Source organism: Aplysia californica, unplaced genomic scaffold (assembly GCF_000002075.1).
Source record: "Aplysia californica isolate F4 #8 unplaced genomic scaffold, AplCal3.0 scaffold00245, whole genome shotgun sequence".
In the NCBI taxonomy this organism is placed as follows: domain Eukaryota; kingdom Metazoa; phylum Mollusca; class Gastropoda; order Aplysiida; family Aplysiidae; genus Aplysia; species Aplysia californica.
In genome coordinates, this window is record NW_004797515.1 from 491,920 (window position 1) to 514,365 (window position 22,446).

Consider the following 22,446-nt stretch of genomic DNA (forward strand, 5'->3'; position numbering starts at 1 on the left):
TAATCACAGAGGTGTGCTAGGTGCTCGCTGTAGATTCATGTGTGAACAACTTACAACTACTAGATTCTAGATCTAATTACCATGGAATTAGATATATATAAATCTGTAGCGGCTTAAAATTGACTTACCAACTCTCAACTCCCCGAAGTTGCCACAACCAATCTTTTTGCCCACTCGATAGTTAGGGCCCACCATCATCACTGCGGGGTTGCTGGAGGAGCTTTGTCTCTGTGAGCTATGCATGCCGCGACCACTGCCTGACTTCCTCCGAGTTGTGTCGTCTTGTTTTTCGTAGTCCTTGTGAGGCGTAGTCATTAGGGAACAAGAAACTACACTGATCAGATCATTCTAAAAAAAACAAACAAACAATCTAATCCCTGAGGCTGATGATCAAGCCAGTTGAGTTACTGACTTTGTTGTCTACTGAAGTAAGAGGGGGTTGCCTTTCCTTGTCAGTTTCAGGTATTTCAGCATTGATGATTAAGCAAAGTTTTGCGTACAGTGGAACTTTGTACGGATTATCTCACACCCATTATAGATGCAACTCTACTAACCGGATCTGGCAAGAATAATTCTGTGTTCTTGGACACACACCAATGTACACTAAACCGAACCCCAGTTCATTCGGTTCAGAGAGGCCCGTTCTGTTCGAACTCGGGATGAAGGCACGTTTCAAGCCCATATATTGAAAATTTTCGAAAATTCTGGTGGGTTTCCCCACCCATTGAACGTAATCTGTATAAAAAAACTAATACTCTTTTGACACGTTCACATTTTGGCCTCCATCAATCATAATCACAGTCTGTGTCGTCCGATTTCTCACACAAATTTCTTGTTTTCCTATCTTTTGTCCATCAATACCAAGAGCCTTTTCACACACACCAGGCCGGAATTAATGAATACGCACCATCAACCTAGGTGCCCATTACGATGATGTATTTTAATAATAAGTGACTTTTATATAAATAAACACAAGAGAAACTGAGGATAAATCTTATACAACCAAATTTTTCAAAGAAAATGAGCAAATTCAATGCACTAATTTTCATACGCGTAAAGATATACCCGGAAGTGAAAATCCGATGAAAAACGGACTGCGCAAGTCGGGAGCTATCGTATCTAGGCGGAGCAAACTGTTATGTTTACTATTCAAAAATAAATGAGAACCTTGCTGTAGAATAATACGTTTGCTTATCCTTCTTTAGAATTGTATTAAATCTTTTATAAAGATGTACAATTTCTCATAATTTCGAAAGTAAATAATATGAATCAGCTGATACTGTGACATCACTTCCGCATCAACAACAAACATGGCGGATGATTTCAAACGAAATGTTTTGGGCACGAAATGAAAATATCTGAATTTATTTAGTTGGTCTAGCTATTAAATGCAGGAAAAATGAGTGGTAGCAATAGATTTCTTGCTGTTATATCTGTTCTAGAAGGTAAGTGTCGCTTTTCTCTCGAGATAATACGCATAAGCCCCACCGTTTTTTCTTTACGAGAAGACGACCAGTTCAGTAACCGAAGCATGTCCGTTCTTGATCCAGAGATGATGTTGATGAAATGCTCTTTCGTTCATTGCAAGCAATGGCTCTTGCTTTTCTTCTCAATTCCGGTCTTTATCATCACTTTACTGTAATCTGGGGACTTAATGGGATGGCTCATCCAAGGATGGATTAAAATGTAGAGCATTGCAGATTGTATGTGGTTATTCCAGCTATTGATTTAGAGAATCTAGAGATCTAGACTCTAGCAGAGAGAATGGTGGGTGTGAGTGTGAGCCTTTCATCATAGATCCAGGTAGAGGGCCCTCTATAGATCTAGAATCTAGTCCTTCTGAGACTTATGGGAGAGATTGGGCTCTGTGACCTTTGTTACAAATAAGAAACGAGGCCAATAAGAAAAGGTAGAGGGGCTAAACTCTTTTGTCTACCCCTCCCCTTCTTTCTATCTCCATCTCTGCCCCCCCCCAAAAAAAAAACAACAACAACAAACAACAACAACAAACCAAACCAACTAAAACAACAACAACACAATACACAGACTTATTATACATAATACATATGTATGTGCACCCTCTCAATCTTATCACAACACCTTCCTTCCTGTTGTTCAGCAAGGCATTCAGGTATAAAGTGAGACTAGAATCTATAATTAATTTTTCTTTACTTTAGAAATGTTTCATTAGAATTAGAATCTTTGAGGAATTTGTCCTTGTTATTTGATAAATTTCTAAATTGAAATTTAATTTCATCAATTTGCTAGCCATTATCATCTTTATGATGGTTGATTATTTTTAGGAAGTGGCTATTCTCATCCGGGGTGAGAATAGAAAAACGATCTACCTCTCTTGCGACCGTAGGCTATTCTCACCCAGTTTGAAACAAGACCTGCTTTTCCTCATTTTGGAATACTGTCTATCGATGTGGATGATCAAATTGATAAGAGCCAAGAAAAAATTACGTTATAGCAAAAAAGTAAGCTAATTTGATCGTCTTCAAAGATGCTATGGCTATTTCACTGTTCGAATCGAGCCGAACTACGCGGGTCGCCATTTTGTTTTGACCGGAAGTTCTCGCGCTACTCCTCTCTCTCTCTCTTTCTCTCTCTCTCTCTCCACTGCCCACAGACAAAATTGTACGCTTTTAGTAGGCTACAGTTGTAATGGAACGTTTGGTCACGGCACAGAATTCTACAATTTGTCTGTTATCACAGTGTAGAATTCTGTGGTTTAGGGTGAACGCAAAATTTGTTGGCCTAGATCTAGGCTATAATGGTGAACGCGCACCGGGTGAGAATAGCCAAAAGACTCGCCTGCACTATTCTCACCCCGGGTGAGAATAGAGGTGGCCTTATTTTTAACCCTAGAAGCGCTCAGCGTTTCACCGAAAGTAACCCGCCAAAAATGCCCCACCGCCGCGGCCGATCGGTTGTAAACATGGGGGTTTGGTGGGGGGGATATCAGCTGAGATACCCGAGATGTATACACCTGCTCTTGAAAAATGACAATTTACGGCTCAACAGATATAAGGCACATAAAACCTTATTTTTTCTTAAAGCTGATAAAATGAGCCATTAAAAATGATAAGCGATCTAATAATACAAAGTGCAAAACGCGATAAACTCAATGATTAGTACTAGTACATTAGCACAGTGGAAATGTGATAACACATAGCGTGTAGTTGCTCAGCTACCGCGTCACTTTATCGATCGATATCTTGGCCAAGAGACGCTCTACGAGGTCAAGATAACTTGCAAAGTCATTGGTCACGTTTTATGACTTTGACCTGTAATTTACTACGTCATTTTCCAAATAAGGAATACTGAAATTTTCCATTGAAAAGGGTCAGTGTCTATGCCCTTTATACAGGGCCTGCGTGCTTCCCGGTCGAAGTAGGTCAGCCCTATAAATATAGGGCCTGCGCGCTTCCCGGGGAGCCCGGCTTTCACCCTTCATGGGCCTACGTGCTTCCAGGGTTAAGTAATTATTAGCTTTCCAAGCATTTAATGAATAATAGTTTTCATTAACAAAGTTGATGTGTATCTTGCATGGTTTATCACCTAGCCATGTTTATTCTCTCCCAGGGCGAGGGTTTCCAAAGCGATCGAAGCATAAGCTGATTGTCGAAGCCAAGTTCGATGGCGAGCTTCTGGCCACAGATCCAGTTCTCCACTCTGAGGTCCCTGACTTCAATCAAGAACTGGCATGGGAACTGGACCGCAAAGCTTTACAGCAGCATAGACTGCAAAGGAGCTCCATTAAAATACAATGCTATGCATATGATTCTGAGACAACTATGAAGGAGTCTATTGGATATGTTGTGATGGACTTGCGATCAGCTGCAGTCAACAAGCAGGTAATACTTGTTCTTGAAATTCTAGTGAGTTTGGCTTCATGATACCCATCTTGATCATTTCCTATAAACCCAGCAATTATAGGCACTTACTGGTCTACATAGGGTAGGGAAGGGGGTAGTGATAATAAGTAATTATGTATGCTCTTGGTTTTAACTTTTTTCTCTTCCTGTCATTCTCTAATTCTTTAGATTACCAACTATAAGTTTGTCATAACTCAAGACTGCTAATTCTTTCCCTTTAGTATTTATGATTGAATGTGTGGTTTTCAGTCCATTTTTGTCTATTGTGCCATATCTGTTTTTATACCAACTACACCTTAGAGCTTCTCATTTTCCCTTTTACTCATTATCATCAGCATCATCTTTAAACCTGTGCAGTCAATTTCATTGGATGCATGTCTCTCTCTCTCTCTCTCTCTCTCTCTCTCTCTCTCTCTCTCTCTCTCTCTCCTCTCTCTCTCTCTCTCTCTCTCTCTCTCTCACACACACACACATACACACACAAATGAAAACAGAGAGAGAGAGAGAAATATCCATCTGTCATCATATCATACTTCTGTCAGCTGGATGGTCTTGGTCTAAATGCATCTGAACTTGCCTTCTCATAGACTCCCAAGTGGCATCTGCTTCTTCACAGCAAGTATCATAAAACAAAGCCAGAACTGAAGCTTTCTCTGTATCTGGATGAAGATCCAAACAATGATCAGCAACAGTCTGCCCCTTCTTCAGGTCAGTATATTGATGTCACCTCATATCATGATTATATCTGTTTCAGGAACGAGAAGAGTGCGGTGATCTTCTTTATCTGTACTTCAAAGTTTAAATCTGAATTTATATCGCTTATTTGATTACCAAATTTTAAAAAATTCTTTCAATTCTAATTCTATATGTATACGACATAGTGGTGGGTGGTTGGCGGGTGCTTTGGTGTGGTTTGGTCCTTCCTTTTTACGTTTGTTACTCTCTTGTAACACCTCTAATCTTCGGCACTTATATGACCTTGTTGTGTTGCAAGTGCCGTAAAACTCTTACTAAAACAAAAACAAAAATAGGACATAGCAACAAGTTTTAAAAATTCATCCATAACGTCATCAATACGAACGATTATGTCATTTTCAGGTGTGCACGAATAGCATCATATTGTATTACCATGCATTGACTATTCTTGTGTTTGCTTTATGCATGTAAATGTGTGTGTGTGTGTTTTGACAAGTGCATGTTTGGGTATGTATTTACCATTCCACAGAAAATTTTTCTTTGTGAGGATAAGCAGAATATATTTTTCTATTTTAGATTTATAATCAACTCTTTTTTCCTTTGTCATAGGCAGTGCTGATATAAGGGTTGTTAGGATAGTTGGTATAAGAATAGTTCCTGTTTATTTCTTCAGCAGCTGTTGTTTCAGTATTTCCATTTTATTATATTATGTTCATTTAATCCTTGTTCCAAATTTGAGGGGAGGGGGGTTGTTAGTAAAATGTAAATACTTAATTCCTTTACAAAGTTAGTAACTAGTAAGGTTTACATTGTCAAAGAGGTCATTTTAAGTACTTTCACTTTATATTACAAATATTTGGAAGTGTTTCTTCTCCTTAGTTACCAGGATCATGACCTTAGCATTAACAAAGCTTTAGGGCAACCTCACCATTCATAAAAACTGTCTTACTGCATGTACCCATTCTTTGACTTTTTTTTTTGTCCCAACAGAACCAGCAGTAAGCTCTTCCACGAATTTGAAGACTCTGGTTCCAGTCCTTAATGAAGAGGATGGTCACTATCAAATAGGCCCAGCTAAATCGTGTACAGAGCAATTTGTTCTATCTGTGACCATTGCATATGCCAATAACCTTGCGCAGGTAAGCATTATTGGTCGAATACAGTGATTGGTTAATATGTTTAATTTGTATTTTTAATGCCTGTTGTGGCTTTCTAGTGCATCCCTTGTCATCTCTTTCATTACTTGTGGTAATTTTGTTCTTTCATATGAAGAGTTGTTTACAAAATATATTATTGCGTTCTCATCTAATAATTCTTCTGTTTTCAAAGATGAGCTTAAAAATATGTTATTTTTATCATATTGTAATCAAATTTTATTATACCATTTCTACACTGAGAAGTTGCAAAGTGAAGACATGTACACGGGGGAAGAAAATGTGAAGTCAGGTAGACCTTGACTTTTATTACTATTGGTGCAGATATTTACTTTCCCTCCACCTCTTTTATGAGGTGTTTTTAATCTTTTGTTTACATTTGTGTTATATAAGTTATCATGATTACACTAATGTTTATATCTTTGCTACTGTTTCTGAACAGCTGATTCCCAGTGCAGTCGCCTTGCCATCATCGTCCAGCGGATTTTTCTTTTACTACTCTCTCCTGGGCAATGATGTGACAAATGAACCATTTTATGATCTCATGACGCCGAGTTTTCCAGCTGAAAGAGCCTCTGTCAAAGTGAGGAGTAGTGTAGAGGCGCTCAGAAATTTTTTCTCTCATCAGCCGGGTCTTCAGGTAGGTGTTGTTATGGTGTGTAAGTTTAAATACGAAAAAATTTGGTAAACACACCGTTTTGTGTGAAACAATAAATATTAGTTGAAGTCATAGTATTTACATAAAACTGTCAGACAAAATGTCAGATGTAGTGATATTATTTGCCTAAAGCTGTAGTGGAGCAAGGTTGAGGAAGATGTTCTCTGTGTTTGAGTGTATGCTCCTTCTCTCTTTAGTTATATTTCTCAATTTCATTTGAAATCTATCTTTCCACAAGTGATGTTAAACGCAATGCCTCTATGTGAATTCCTTATTTTCCTTTTCAACGACTTCGACATCAAGTTATTTATTGGCAATTGCAGAAAACAGGTCTCTTTTACAAGAAGTTTTTTCATTTGATGCAGAACTATCAAAATAGAATCACTTGTTTTGATTTAATGAGCAGTTTACTGACGTATTGTCACTTTTAGATTTCGTACCAAAAGAGGGCCCCAACATAGTGGTTTACACCTCTTGGAGATAAGAGTTAGTGAGATTTTTCTGTTGCTTTTGCAGATTCACCTTTGTTGTGGAGACCAGTCTTTAGGTAACTGTGATATTCCCTTGACTGCACTGCTGAAGTCAGACAGTACAGAAATCTACATGAGGCCAGTCACAATAGAGGGTTCTTTTCAGGTAGGCTTAGAGGGAATATTGATTTTTGTTGCGATTAAAATAATTGTGTACTATTTGATGCTGTGTCAGCTGTTTTCACACACACACACACACACTTGAGCGCCCACACGCGCACACCAAGCACACACTAACACACGCACACGCACATACACTCACACGGATACAAATGCTCACATATGCACGCATATAAACACACATACACACTCACAAATACACACACACTCTCACACACACACACACACTCTCTCTCTCTCTCTCTCTCACATATAACGCGCGCGGACACACACACACACACATATGCATTCACACCAGTTTTTTGTATCCTCATGTGGAAGAATTTTTCAACTGTGATTTAACCTGATATGATGTTGAGGTTACTGATGGATACTGTCCCAAATTGGCTTACTGAAGAATTAAAGGAAAGATGCAGAGATGGATTTTTGTTAAAAGACACTTTACAAATATTATTTTTTAGTGTTGATATCACAGATCACAGTTGTTCATCTCAATTTTGTGGATTTAATTTAAGTCAAATTTGCTTTCGTTCTGCATAAAGTTTCCCCTATATAAGTTTTCCATTCAATTTGTTTCATGAGGAGTGTTTCAATTGTTTAGGGATCTTTAGTTCTGATCTCTTAGTGTCATTTTGAAAGATGAGTTTGTTGACATGTTGTTCCACTGTATATAATATTGCTTTTCTTCTTTTTTTCAGCTATTCTCCGCAAATAAATCGAAGCAACAGGTGCCTGCAGCATCGAACAAACTGTTACCCTGTGTTGGTGTGTCAGTAGTGCTTCGAAAAGAAGATTTAGTAAGTATAAATTCTCAATATTTCAGACTAGCCTAGCACTTAGAGAACATCGGAGCCTTCCAATTTTGTTATGCCATGATCGGATTTGCTTAAAAAAAAATTTTTTCTTGAATTCTGTTTCCATCAATCGTGTACAACCTATCGTAAAGATGTGAAAATACGCAGGTTTTTAAAGAATTTACACAGCTCATTGTAAATGATGTGAAAATACATATTTTTATATGCATGACAATATGTTTGCAGTATATACATTTGTTTGTCATGATCAGCTGATAAAATAATCGGAGTCTTATGGGGTTCTGGAGACTCCTTTTTTTCCCCCCAAACTCCAATTGTTAGGGAGGATTCTGAGAAAATCTCCTATTTTTGGTCATGGATGGGTTGGCTAGTATAATGATTCACAACCATTTTTGTTTGTTTCTGTATTCAAATATTTCCAAAATCAAAAGAGAATACAATTTTGTTCAAATATTTCCAAAATCAAAAGAGAATACAATTTTGTTTTATCTACCCCCTTACAATGGCAATTGCAGGCGTATGTATTGTATTTCACAAATTACTTACTGTCTTTCAGCACATTAGGCCACACTGCTTAATTGATCCAAAGACTATTTTACCTACATCTCTTAGTTTGGCTCTGCACTGCTGTGCCCAGTATTTGAACAGGGAACATGGGTTACTATGTCTTACTCAAAGACACAACCTAGTGACCACCTGTCTTAAAACCTTGCTGTGGACATTGTGACTCTGTCACATTCACTTATCAGTGGACGTCTTGTGCTGTCCATGTTGATGTTAGGGGGTGGTTGGAGAGTGGTACTGGTGGGTCGTTCTTCTACATTTTCCTTTTTTAGCTTCTGTCTGTCCGTCTTGCGTTTTCTTAACATTAAATGGCTGTTATTGTGTGTTGATGTGTTTTTCTTTGTTTGAACTACCCAAACTTAATGTTTCTTTTTTTTTTTTCACATTTACTTTTCAGGCAGTAAAGAGCCCTAGTCGTGATGGTGGTGAGGCAGCTCTGGTCACGGGAGTACCCCCGAATGTGGAAGGCAAAGCTGAGTCCCCAAGACGTAGCAAGAGACCAAGTGAACAGCAGAAAGATGGAAAGTCGAAGAATGGGAAGAAATCTGGAGAGAACGATGGTCAATACTCAGATGATACATTTGAGGACTCTGAGGAGCACACAGAGAATAAACAGGGTGTGCATTCTTTCACTATGAAATGATTCTGGATAAATTAACTAGTAAAAATTCAGCACCTTGTTTCATGTAAAGTTTATTTGCTGAGAATGTTATTTTAAAAAGGGAAGGTTTTCTTTTTTATATTTTAACAATTGTTGAAGCTTCCTTATTTGTTTCAATATCTGATATCAAGTAAAACATATGACAAGTCTGCAGCGTCGGCAATTCCTGGCTATGGAAGCTAAAACACAGCATATTTAACTGTCAATGAGAAATTTTGATACTTTATACGATTATCTTATGATCTCTCCTTGTGTATTTGGACATGAAAGAAATTTGTTGTCTGAAGTTTCTCAGATTTCCTTTATTGAATTTGGAACAGCTGAAGGTGAAGCTCACAGCAAACCCCCTTCCTCAAGGCCAGCTGTCCAGCCACAGCCACAAATAGTTCAACAACAGCAACAGCCTTCCGTCCAAACACAACTTATGTACAGCAGTAATGGTAGGTCTACCCTGTATACTGTCTATGCCTTGAATTTGTTTCTGAATAGGTGTCAAACTTGGGGGAAAATGATAGTTATGGAAACTCCTTTTTCCTGCCATGAAACTAGCTAATAATCAAAAGTGTCATCAAAATATTGAGAGAAAAAATTCTGTTAATCAGTCACACTTTCCTGTGCAGCTTACTTCAGCCCAGATAGAAACATTTTTTTGGGGGTATACTTTAAAAGCACTTTATCGTGAAGAGAATCTGGTGTTTCATATCTTTCTTAACTCTGAGAGTAATAAATGATCCAGAAAAATCTGCTGATTCTTCTCCAGATGGTATTCATTGTGCACATGTTGTTTTGTTTTTCTTAGGGAGGGGGAGAGTGTACTGTTTTTGTTGCGTTTGAAAATAATCCTTGAAATACTCCGTCTATTCCAACAGGTCTTCATGAGAAAATCTCAGTTCCCGCGCAAGCTCATCACTTCACATTCAGCATTGATTTGAGAAGCATCAGAGACAACCATTCAACAAACACAATAAATGTTTTCCTGAGGTAAGTGAGGAGTCAAGAGTATATTTTCTTTGCTGTAATGTTGCTAGGAAATGACATGTCCCTCAGTTTTGTAAAGATTCTTTAGCATATGTTTGTGTTTGTTTGTCTCTTTTCGCTTCACTGTCACAAGAAGAGTTGGGTAACCTCAAATGTTTTTGCTCACCTGCAAATCAGGAACAACAGAGAAATGCTTAGTCTTTATGTGTTTTCTTTTTCTCATTGCAGTCTTATAGATGATTCTTTTTGCTCAGTTCACTTTTTTCATTATCCTTCTGTCTAGCTTCTTAACTTCTGTACAATCATTCTGAAATTTCAACCAGACAATGAAACTTTTTTTCAGATATGTGTATCCATTTTTTGGAAGTGCTGCTCCAATTCTGACGCACCCTCCAGTAGAAATCAGGAAGGGATCTGAAGTTCTCCTCCCACAGTCATTTTGTGCGTTTGACTTTGCGTGTACAATGCAACAATTGCAAGATACCTTTGCCAGGTCAGTTTGTCGGTATTGTTGGATTTTTTCCCCCTGATAGTGCACATGAATAAATCTGCTCTTAGTAAGACTGTTGACGCGTAGATAAGGTAAGTTTTTTGAAGCATCAAGAATTGAGATGAAAGTAAATCGCTCAGAAATGAGTTCTTAGCAAAGAAATGGTGTTGAATTTCAGCTTTGAAAAGATGACAACAAAGTTAGTAGAATTAAATGAACTGTTTGTGATGAATGGGTAAAGAAAGGTATTCCATTTACGAATCCTGTGTCTTAAATTGATCAGTGAATTGTCATCGTATTTTCAGCGTTTTGATTTTTTTCTTTTTGTATAGCTTATTGCTATGTATGGTTGAACATTTATTGTGACTTCCATGTTTTGTCTCCAGAGTGCCTTTGATAGTGGAGGTGTGGAACAGAGATCGGCAGCTTTCTCAAGATGTTTTAGTCGGGACAGCAAAGCTCCCCCTCACTTTGGTCGTCTCAGCAGATAGGACCCGCATGATGGTGAGCGACATGAACAGGCTGCAGGCAGCCAGTTGTTCTACAATTTTTGACACCTGTTAAAAGTGACTTTTGAAACGTATCGTGTCCTGAACGAACAGCCACAGAAATAATTGGCAGTGGTTTGATGCCTGAATGCATGCAATTTCATTTTCTGTACAGATGAAGCAGCCACATTTGGTTTATGAACTAATAGCTTTTTTTCTTTTGTCTTGTCCTTAAGATTTTAACTTAAAGGTTGGGATAGAATCTGGATGTGAAAATAACTCTTTTTGATAGTTGTGTCAGTATCACTTTTTTGACATTGGAGTAGACTAATATAGGCCGCTATGGCATATAGCTTTTTCTTTCCTATCAAACATCTTTCGTCTTTATATCTCTCCTCCTTTTTTGTGTTTGTTACTCTCTTATAACACCTCTTATCTTCAGCACTTATATGACCTTATCGTGTTACAAATGCCATAATACTCTTACCAAAACTATACTCTTCTCTTTGCAGAGTTCAGCTGGAGTAACGGGGTGGAGACAGGAGGCTTCGGACAGAATTCCAGTCACAGCATCTGATGGGTTTGTGAAAATCACTAACTTTCTTATTATCAACTATAGCATTGTGTTAGGGTTTTTTTTCAGTGGTACGTTGGTGGGGTCACTGTTCCAGTACGGTTTCATGTATACTGTTGTGCTCTTCTTGATTATGTCGGCTTGGGTTTTAGTGAGCGTTCGGATACCATGAAATAGGAGAAGGGCCTCAACTGACCTTGCTGCTGAAATTTTTGCTTCAAAATTGCATGTAGTGGACAATAAGCTTTACTTTGGGAGAGACTGGTCTCCAATTCATCATAATTCAAAAGTTGAAACTCAAAATTTTAGCTGATTGATGTAAAGCTCTGGTACTGGGATTGTACTGCTCACAGCAGTTCTGTCTAAAGTTGAAATGTTCCTGAAATATTTACTTTGCCGATTTTCAAGGTCCATTACACTTTTAATTGGGGAGATTTTTTTTAAATTGCAGAGCTCATTTTTGTAGTTCACTCTCCGTTGTATTATGCGAGTTATGTCCTTTATGTTTGTGTGTATCATGCGACCATTTAGATGTGTTTTTCACGAATCACTCATGAATTATGGCTGTTCAGAATAAACTCTCAAGCAAGTAGCATGTGTCGCGTTGAAGTTACTATAGTTATGACTTTCTTTTTTTCCCCCACTCCCACAGTTCTTCTGAAAGATGTGCTGACATAAGCCTGGTGCTGAGCCTGGAAGACTGGGGTCCTATCATACCTGCTAACATGTCACAACAGCCAACTTCTGTGAGGGTTGACTTTATGTGGTGAAAATATCGATCAAATTGATACATAAACTCAAATGCTTTCATACACACCATTGAAGATTTTTTGTTTTTTCCTGTTTAGTGCAGCTCGTGTTTGTTGTCTGTGGAGCCAAATAAATTTTTTTTAGTGTTTGACTGAAAAGCAACCCACACATCCTGAAGGTTGTTCTTTGCAAACGATCATAAGAAAAAAAGCTGTTGAACTAAGTAATGTGCGACGCAATCAAAAGTAGCAAAATGGACTGGGTGATTTTGATTTCAAATAAGGTTTACGGCTCACTGACTTTAAAATGTTCTTTAAACTGATGCAAAAATTCATGAACAGTAAAATGAAGTTTTAGTCATGCTATTTTATTTCACTTGGGAAAAACGAAAATACAGTTGGACTTCCTGCTGGGTTTGTGTTGACACCGTTAAGTTGAACTAAGTTCAAACTTATTGCAGGGACAGACAGGAGCTTCCAGCATACAGTCGTCTGTTCCTAATGGGCCGAGTGGTCCCCCAGAGCCTGTGGCAGGCGTCGGGGCCAGCAGCCCTCGTGGGACAGCTGAGTACCAGGCCGCCATCGAGTTGGAAGTGTGGAAGGAGAATCAAGAGAAAGATTTTGAAAAGAAGGTGGGCTGGGTTTTTTTCTTATTCAGTCCTTTAAAAAAAAAGAAAAAAAAGAAAGATGTACCAATCTTTCCCCAGCTCCAAAGAAACTCACAGACAGTGGATTGTGTTTTTCTAGCTACTACGGGACCATGTGCAATTGACTGTAAGGAATATGGGAATGCACTCTATTATGGCATGCTATATATATATACATACATTGATAATTGTCTGTACCCGATTCTTTTCTTTCTGAGTGGTGCAAAGTGCTTTAGACATTATGGGAGTTCAGCACTCTGATTCTTTTCGGAGGTTTTGTGTTGTTTGTAGCAGTCAATGATCGATTGGTGTCTTGGTGACTCGCTGTGTTTTTTTCCCCCAGCAGTGCTCTATGATAGGCAGAACTTAACGACAGAATTACTTAAATCACTGATATCTTTACTTCAACAGCTCAAGACTAAGGAGGCTTCCTACATGAAGGCTTTGGCTGAAGAGTGGAAAAAACGTGACACAGAAAGAGAAGTTCTGATGCAGAAGAAGGTGTGTATGTTAAAGAGGCAGTCTGTTAATGATCAAAATTGCAATGAACTGCAAATCTCCTTTGCCTGTAGTAATTAAAATTATAATTCTTTGGAGTTTTTGCCAATACCATGAGTTTTTTACCTTGAAATTTGTAAATAGTTACTCGTTACGTAGTGAAATAGGATTGTATTTGTTGATAATATTTTTATATTTCTGATTTGCTTGAACCAATGTCTGTCCAACAGCATGAAAGAAAGGTGAAACTTTCATTAACAAATCATTGAAATGCCTTCCATATGAAGTATTAATTTTTAATATTCATTACCTTAGTGGTAATTTCATCCCCTTTTTTTTTCCTTCTTTGCTACAGTTGAGTGAATACCAGCAGATGGAGGACCAACTGAGGAAAACTCTCACAGATTTAGAAAGAAGAGAGAAAAGACTTGCTGTCAATGAGCAGGAGGTAAGCTTCTTGCAAGAATGAATGTTTGTCTTATAAGGTGGATTTGTTTTTCCCCGTGCATCTTTTTTTTTCTTTCAACCTGTCATTTCTGTCTTGTTTATTTTGTAATTTCCATGCACTGAATGGCCATTTTTATATCAATATTTATTTCACGAAACAGAAAGAGTTTTACCACTGTGGTGTATTGCTGCCCCTGATTTCTCTGTAGGCGTTCAATAGGTATGGTGTGAGGCTTCAAGTATTGGGAACATCTATGCTGAATTCTGGGAGGGGGTTTCTGGACAGTGTGCTTGAAAGGAAGACTATTTAATTCTTTTTTGTTGTTATTGACAGGTTTCGAAACTGCGAGCAGATCTTCAACGCGAACATGATCGCAAATTACAAGAGATGAAAGAAGCATCGAGGAGAATGAAGGAAGATTGTGACCACCAGGTGGAGCTGCAGAAGTAAGCCAGCCTTGTAGGGCTTGTGATTTTTTAGCCTGTTCCTTGCTGGAGATTTTTCTGCTTATAGTGCAGTTTACCTGTCTATCTGTATGTTTAGCTCCTATAATAAATTTAGTAAAAGTGTTTTAAATTTTGCTAGGTTAAAAATTGGAAAACAAGCAAGTGCATTGTTTCTGCCATATTTCTTCTTAAACCATGAAAGTGTTAGTTGAGAGTGGAATAAGACACTGTATTTTCTGATAGAAGCATTTCTTTTTTGTTTGTTGGTACTAGAAATTGCATATTTTTGTGGAAATTTATGGAATTGTGGTGAAACAATAGTGTAAAAGATAGAAATACATGATGGTTTTAGCTATGAATAGCTTATCATAACTCTTCAATATTTATGACTATATAAATTCTTTTGTGTTTGCAGAATGAAGTCAAAGGAAATTGAGGACATTACAAACAGGTACAAGCAAGAGGTAAGTTTTGTCTGCTTTTCACCATTTCTTGTTCTGACACCCTTCTTGTCCACAGTGAATCATTCTCGTAGAAATTTTTGAAATTCCCACAAAAGAAAAACAATATTGAAGACATCTGTGGTTGGTGTTTGTTAATCCATGACTCATTTCTTTTTTCTTTTTTTGTTAAGACACATGATTTTGTCCTTTTGTTATGCACATAGTCAGATAAAGTTACTCTACTATTGAGCTTTTTTTTGGCATGTATAGTCACAATCATCAACATTTTAATCATAAGTAAAACTTTTTTGATGCAGTCGTTACTAAAGTCATAAGTGGTTCTCACTGGTACTCTGGACGTCTCTTACTTTTTAAAAATGACTGTCATTTACTTTTTATTTTTGTTATTCTAGCTAGCAGAGTCTGAAAAGAAGTACAAGTCATTGGAAAAGGAATTTGCCACATACAAAGAACAGCAGACGAGAACTCCAGAAGTCAGACTGCAAACCGAGATCAACCTTATCAATATGGAGAAAGTGAGTTGATTCACGTTTTGAACTTTCACGTTTCATTTATTTGTTGTGTATAAAGTCAACATAGACTTTGAAATTGTACATGCCAAAAGCAGATTGCCGAAGATTAGATCTTTATCATTATGGGAAAAGTGGGTGGTTTTGAACTGTCACTTTTCATTTATTAGTCTTTCTTTTTGTTTTGTGTGAAATCTGCATAGATATGTGATGAATGTTTTTCTGTTAGAAATTGTACGTGCCAAATGTAGATTGATAAGGATAAGTCTTTTTTAGATTATCAGTGGGTGTTCTATCTACATTCTTGTACTGTAGTTGCTGTTCTCTCATGTGTACTGTTGCCTGTGATGTAATAATTACGCTCTTGGCCATTGTACGCAAATGACATGAGTGAGCTTTTCCCAAGAGATGGGGTTATTTTTATGGTGTAGGCCTATGTCTGTCACTGTGGTGGGATACTGTTTCCTGCTCAGCCCGGGACAGCGCTGACAGACAGAGTGGAAGCTGTCCACCTCTTATATCATCTAAACAAAGGGGATGTAAAACATTTTCACAATTACACAATCAGTTACTCTTGCTTTCATCTTATTTACTACATTGCTTTCATTATTTGTTGCCTTTTGCTGTCACATGGAGTCATTCCTTTTTTAAAAACTCATCTTTTGGATTTTCAACCTTTAAAAGCTAGGACTCTTTTGTTATTAGCTCCAAACATGATAGTTCACCAGTTTCAGAACATCAATGTCTTCTCCAATTTTCAAGTTCTGTGTGGTCTTCATATTCTCAGTTGGAGCTGGAGCGCAAACTGGATGCTGCCACTAAGTCCAAGCTGCACTACAAGCAGCAGTGGGGCCGTGCTCTCAAAGAGGTGGCTCGATTGAAACAGCAGGAGCAAGATGTGGCAAAGGCTCATTTGCAGGTATGTGGTGACAGGAGAGGGTACTTTTGGAGGGGGGGGGGGGGGTGCTGAGGGGGAAAACAGTCTTGAGCATGTATTGGGGGGGGGGGGGGGGGGTAGCTGTCCACATAAGGAAGGGAGGGTTTGTGTATAGATAAGGGAGTTGTAGAAAAACGTTATACTGCAATGGTCATCATAGGTAGAGTGCTTGAGGAAAAGAAGCAAACTTGGCACAAAAATTCAGGAAATGTCGGAAAGAAGATGCAAGAAGTACATCTACAATAATTCAAAGAGAATCTTTGCTTTCTTGGGCTGGGTCTCTCCTCCTCCAATATTATTACTTCAGAGATACTCTCAGTGAGAATAAATTTATTTATATAAATTATTGCTCAGGAAAAGTAGGCCTTCATGGACTTCATAACACCAGAATTGTCCTGAAAATAAAGTAAGATAATAGATGATTGGTGGGTAGGAAAATTAGTTGAACCGATACAGTTGAACAACCGATACAGTTGAGCAACCGATACAGTTGAACCTGCTCTAACGGCCACTTCCTATTACCCATTTGGAATTTTTAAAATTATATTATTATGACACTTTTTAAGAGGACCACCTGTCTAAGACAGACCATTTTTTTCCTGACAATGGGTAGCAGTCTTTGACAGTTTCGACTATTTGTAACTCTTTTTATGTCTAGTCTGTATCCCTCTTTTTAATTCTTCCTGCTTTCTCTTGTACAGCGACAACAACAAGAGCTGGAGCACATGAGGTTGAGGTATCTGGCTGCGGAAGAAAAGGAAGTCGTCACGAAGGAAACTAGGGAGTTGGACGATATCAGGAACCAAATCAACAAGTAAGTTTCCCTTCCCTTTCTATGTGAACTGGTGTCAGTATAATGATTACGTTCTTCACCACTGCATGCTGAAAAGGTGAGTCTGATTCTCAAGCGGGGAGATTTTTTTGGTCAAGTTTATCGAGAGTCACTGTCTGTCATTGGGGATGTTGTGTCTCATTGAAGGGAGGTTGGTCCTGACAGACAAGGTCAAAGTAGCCCACTTCCTAATTGATTTGAATTGTGTCAGTCAGGGTGTGAAATATTTACAATAAGATTTACAATTTTTAAAAAATTACTTTGCAAACGTGTACTGTGTTTCATACTTCTCAGCCATCAGAAAGAATTTCTAGGAGTGCACATCTTGTGGGTCAGAAGAGGATCAAGGCACACCTTGTGTTGGTCCATGGTTTCTTTGGCCATCTTTTTCTAAGACCCACTGGATTTTGGTAGAGGGTGTGGTTTGTTTGTTTGTTTTGAGGAAAAAGAAATTCATCAATGCAGTAATGGGCATTTATAGCAAGGAAAAGACAAGAAAAACTAAAAGAAACAACAGAGGGAAGAAAAGAAATTGGACTTAAAGGTGTGGTTCGCCAACCACCGGCAGGATGTAGTTGGCAGGTTGTTTAGAGTGTCTCATTGCACAGCCAATTCGGTGAAGACTCATTTATTGATGTTCGAATAAGGAATCTAGACAAATTTTAAAAAAATATATATCACTTGTTTTGATAGCAGTAGTATCATTTGAAAGGTGTCTGTCATTTTACTTTTTAATTTGTTATTTTGAAATGATAACAGAGAAGGAGCTGAAACATTTCCTTTTTATTTCAGGTTGAAACAGATGGAAGAAGAACGTCTTCGCAACACATCAGACTCGAATCAGCTCCCTATTGTGAAAGATTCTAATGGAAAGCCTCTAAACATGGACCTTGATGCGTCTGTGGATGAACACGTGTCTCGGTTGGTGGAAGAACGTGATACTCTTCTAAGGACTGGAGTCTACACCACTCAAGACAAGATCATCATGGAGTTGGAGAGACAGATCAGAGATGCCATTGGCCACAAGGGGAGCTAGATTATGTATGGCACATATTCAAATATCTTGGTATGATTTTAGAAATTGGGAAGGAACTTCGGAGAAAACTTGATTAGATAGTGATGGTACTGGGATGGCTATTTCCTCTCTACAATGATGAGTTGATAGGTTTTGTTTGAGTGAAGAAAAGGACATTGGTATGATTAATTTTATTAATGCTAGGAAAAAGAAAGATAGACAAACAGAAACACAAGAAGTATAATAGAGAAATTGGACCTATCATTGGCACACACCTATCACCTACTTATGGGTGTAAGAAGGTGTCAAAAGGCTAGTGTTGTTCCTTTAAATGGGCACCTAATTGTACACTTTTTGCAAGATTCGACAAGGAAAAGATTGGTTGCTGTTCCTTTCATTCTTCTTTAACTGTTGCTTAGAAGACTGAGAAAAGAACTGAACTTGTGAGATCTGTAGCAAAGTGGAAGGGAATGCCTTTTCTCTTATTTATGCTTCATCCCTTCTGCTGACTCCTTCATGGCTTGCCATTTTCTGTTAAAGTCTGATAAACTCAACAAAACCCTGTTTTTTGTGTATGGTGTGACTTTTGTCCATCATTGAAATTGTAGGAAAAGGGATCACTTACAGACTTTCATATGTAAATCACAATTGAATATTTAATTTTACAAGTTTGTTCAAATCTTTCAACCTTTTGGGCAAACCAATGCAGTTTTATGAGGGAAATACTTATACTGAGATTTTTAAAATTGCCACTGCAGTAGAGTTCCCTCAAGGGGATCGGCTCTAGAGTCAATTTGCAAGTGTCATTATATTTTTATTGAACTCAACCGTTTAGTTTCAGGTCAAGGCCAGACATTTTTTACCATGATCATTGTATTACACAGGTCTTATGTATATATGTATATAGATTCCGAAGTGAATTACAGTGTATCTGCACTTGTCTGGTTTTGTTATTCATCCTAAGATGGTAAGTAGATTTCCTTTTCCAAGCCTTGTTTATGAGCTTAAATTGACACGAGACTTAAGAATATGTGATACACCTTTAATTTACTGTAACTGTAATTTGAAATTGAACTCCATATTTAAAGGCCCTTCATATTCTCTCATTCTCACTTACCTTTTATTCACATTTCTCTCTTCTCACTCTCTCCCCTGTTCATGTGAGTCTGTACCTTCTCGCCTGTCTTTAAAAGCAGTGATAACTTCTTTCAAACTATTTGTGTATTTGTTCACAAGTATTTTTAAATGTACCCGAATGCAAGGGACTTGCGAAAGAAATATACCTGTTAATGATTTTACGTATGGTAGTGGTAGAGAAAATTTATACACAATATTGCCTTTCTTGTAGTATATAAAAACTTGTGACAGCATTGCACTTTGATTGTCTAAAGTATGTGAAAGTTTTCCAAAGTGGAATATTTTTCTTTTGGTTAAAAAATGATTTTGATGCTTACAGACAGTTGTGAAGGACTCACAGTCTCTGTTGGTTGTGTCGTGTTAAGACAAATTTCAGTAGCTTTGGTGATCGTACAGTGCGTGATGTGGCAGTGCCGGTACAGTGTTGGAGTACAGTTTGACTGTTTTTGTGCTCGGTCTGTTAATCTGTCAGTTTTGGTAGATTAATTTTAAATTATTACATGTACAGTTCACGGTCATGATCATTTTTCCGTCCATTTACCGTTTTTTTCCTCCTTGTATATGTTTTAGTTTATTTATATAACTGTCTGAGATTTCTGTTTACGTCAACTTGAAATCGCAGCAGAAAAAATGCATTCAATACTTCCTCCATTTTGTCCGCGCCTTTCAGATTATACAGTTTTTCCTGATTTACAAACAATATTTTGAAAATTTGTCTTGGGTTTAGAAAACTATAAAAAATTATGTTGAATCAGTTCTCAAAGGCACTTAAATACCGCCTGATAATGCAAGTGCTAAGAAATAGATGTCACTGTGTGATCTACGTTCACTTCATTTATGTGATAGTATCTTAGATTGTTCTTGATTTATGTGACAGCTAGACAATCACCTCCCTAACTTAAATTCTTGTCTTTGTGTTACTGTTGCAGATGTGGTCTGTTGGCTAGTTTGTTAAGGATACCATTCTTATATAAAGATGTTAATGAGTGAGTGGTGTTACTGTTAGTTTGACATCCAAGACTGTTTAGTACCAGGTGACCCTGTCTGTTACTGTCAAGACATTCCTGTGTTATTATGTCATTGTTAATGGAGGCATTGTGATGATGGTGCATTGCTGTATTGAGAATAAAATATATGCAACTCAAAGCACAGAGAATTGTTTTATTTACTTACCTTTTCATTAACAAGTCATTATAATATATATACATGTATATTTTAAAGTCGGCTTATGTGACTGCTCTGTCTATATGATTTTTAGAATTATTTTTTTAAAGGGGGGGGAAGATTTTGTTGTTTTTACATACCTGTCAACACAATTTGGATTATAATGAACAGTGTATTGACAAGGTTAACAGGGACACAGTTTTCGTTCAGAATAAGTAGAAGTAGAAGAACAGAAATTCAGACATGTAAAATGATTGAGCAATCAGTAGCAGCTCCTGAACGTTCACTTTCAATTTAACAAAAAATTTCCTTCTGTGTGAATATTATTTTAAAAAACTTCATTTCTCTTTACGCCGAGCATACATGGGTTGGGAGGAGGAAGGGATGAGTCCTTCGGTCAAGTGAGTTTTTTATAGTTCTAAATCTCTTCCCTCTCGGAGATATGCATTAGAACAAAAGTCTAATGTTTACTTGATCAAGTGTGGCATTGGTGGTCTAGTGGTCAGGCTGTTGGGCTTGCAACCAAAAGGTCATGGGTTCGAACCAAGTCAGGGGCCCAACGCTGTGTCCTTGAACAAGGCACTACCACCCGAATTTTCCTCACTTCACCCAGGTGGGAATGGATGCCCGGCTATAGACAGAGAAAGATCTTTTCAGCTGAGAATGTTTTTAAAGTGTCCTTGGGTAATAATATAGATTGTAAAGTGCATGGGGCTTGCTGTTGAACAGGGATATGCACCTTTCAAATGCTTTTTATAAATTATCAATTTTAAGCAAAATCTGTAAAAGTTTTAAATGTATACGCTTAAATCGCACAGTGTGTTTAGCTGTCTTCATTACATGTCATGGGATGGATCTGGGTTATGATCCCTGGGTAAGATATGAAGCCTTCTGCGTCTGGATATTTCCTGTTTGCTTTCATTGTGTTAAGGAAACTTCTTCCACCCAAGCAAGTGGGTGGTTGGAGGGCACCACTTACACTATTATAAATGTATTTCTTCTATTCTTTACATCCTTTGTTTCTGTTGTTAGTTGTCTTACTTTTCTTCTGCATGTGACCGTGTTGTGTTGATGTGGTTTCCTTATACATTTTGTAATACTAATACACCCCCCTCCAACGAAATAAACGTGGCTGTTTGGCGGGTGCTCTTGTGTGGTTTGCTTCTTCTTTCCGATCAAACATCTATCACTATCGTCTTTACCAACCCTCCTTCTTTTTTGTGTTTGTTACTCTCTTGTAATACCTCTAGTCTTCGGCACTTATATGACCTTATTGTGTTGCAAGTGCCGGAAAACACTTACTACTAAAACTAAAAAACAAAAAAACAACTACCCAAAAAAACCCCAAAAATCCAAACCAACAACATCCCCCCTCCCCCTCCCACACCACACCACACAACCCAAATAAATAAGGCAAACGGACGTCAGTTCCACGCTGTAACAATATGTTTTTAATTCAGACGCACAGACAAGAACAAACCGATTTTCTAGCCAGCATCTTCAGGCGGAAGACTCGCTGCTTTACCTTCTTGGCCGGTGTTCTCGGCTCTTGTACCTCTCTCCGCACACGGCTGTAGAACTCATCACAGTCGCACGGCTGCTCCATATCTTTGGCCACGTGTAGAGCGAGCTGGCGGTGCAGTCTATGGACTGGGAAATATTATTTAATTTATAGAATCTAGTAGAAATTGTCCAAGACGGCAACCCGTGGTCGAAAGAATTAATGTGGTGTTGTCTTATTATACGGCACGATCGCCCGACTCGGTCGCTTCAGTTTCGGACGACCTAGTCGGGCGATCGGCAGGCATGATCCAGCTGTAGTGGGCAACCCGCATCAGCCAGATCATTGATTTGATATCATGGGCGGTGTGATTATGAAATTTAACGCACGCGCGCGCGCGCAAACACACAGGTACACACACACACACACACACACACACACACACACACACACACACACACACACAGGTACACACACACACAGGTACACA

At 38.1% G+C, this 22,446-nt stretch overlaps 3 protein-coding genes across 11 annotated transcripts in view; 1 reads left to right on the forward strand and 2 right to left on the reverse strand.

Moving 5' to 3' along the window:
- LOC101850655 (casein kinase I) overlaps nt 1-1,030 on the reverse strand; it is a 32,207-nt gene extending 31,177 nt beyond the window's left edge. For 6 of the 9 annotated variants that reach the window (XM_005100353.2, XM_005100359.2, XM_035970274.1 and 3 more), the window contains exon 1: nt 129-315. In XM_005100353.2, the coding sequence (XP_005100410.1) occupies nt 129-315 (187 nt within the window). Of the gene's footprint in view, nt 1-128 lie in introns of all 9 variants that reach the window. The other 3 variants (XM_005100352.3, XM_013083623.2, XM_005100361.3) reach the window with 3 other exon arrangements.
- A 63-nt stretch (nt 1,031-1,093) lies between these two features.
- On the forward strand, nt 1,094-20,437 carry LOC101852250 (centrosomal protein of 120 kDa). Its single transcript, XM_005100362.3, has 23 exons — nt 1,094-1,445; nt 3,589-3,860; nt 4,469-4,589; nt 5,568-5,716; nt 6,174-6,371; nt 6,906-7,025; nt 7,738-7,836; nt 8,816-9,035; nt 9,400-9,519; nt 9,949-10,060; nt 10,401-10,550; nt 10,934-11,051; nt 11,548-11,615; nt 12,262-12,355; nt 12,820-12,990; nt 13,417-13,506; nt 13,859-13,951; nt 14,285-14,397; nt 14,813-14,861; nt 15,254-15,376; nt 16,158-16,289; nt 17,009-17,121; nt 17,932-20,437. Exons 1-23 carry the CDS (start codon nt 1,400-1,402, stop codon nt 18,173-18,175), a joined length of 3,015 nt encoding a protein of 1,004 aa, XP_005100419.1. The 5' UTR covers nt 1,094-1,399; the 3' UTR covers nt 18,176-20,437.
- Nucleotides 20,438-21,886: 1,449 nt separating this feature from the next.
- The window catches only part of LOC101852482, a 9,920-nt gene continuing 9,360 nt past the window's right edge, over nt 21,887-22,446 (reverse strand). Inside the window, exon 6 of the mRNA XM_005100363.3 lies at nt 21,887-22,105. Coding sequence (XP_005100420.1) covers nt 21,912-22,105 — 194 coding nt within the window. The 3' untranslated portion in view covers nt 21,887-21,911. The remainder of the gene's footprint in view (nt 22,106-22,446) is intronic.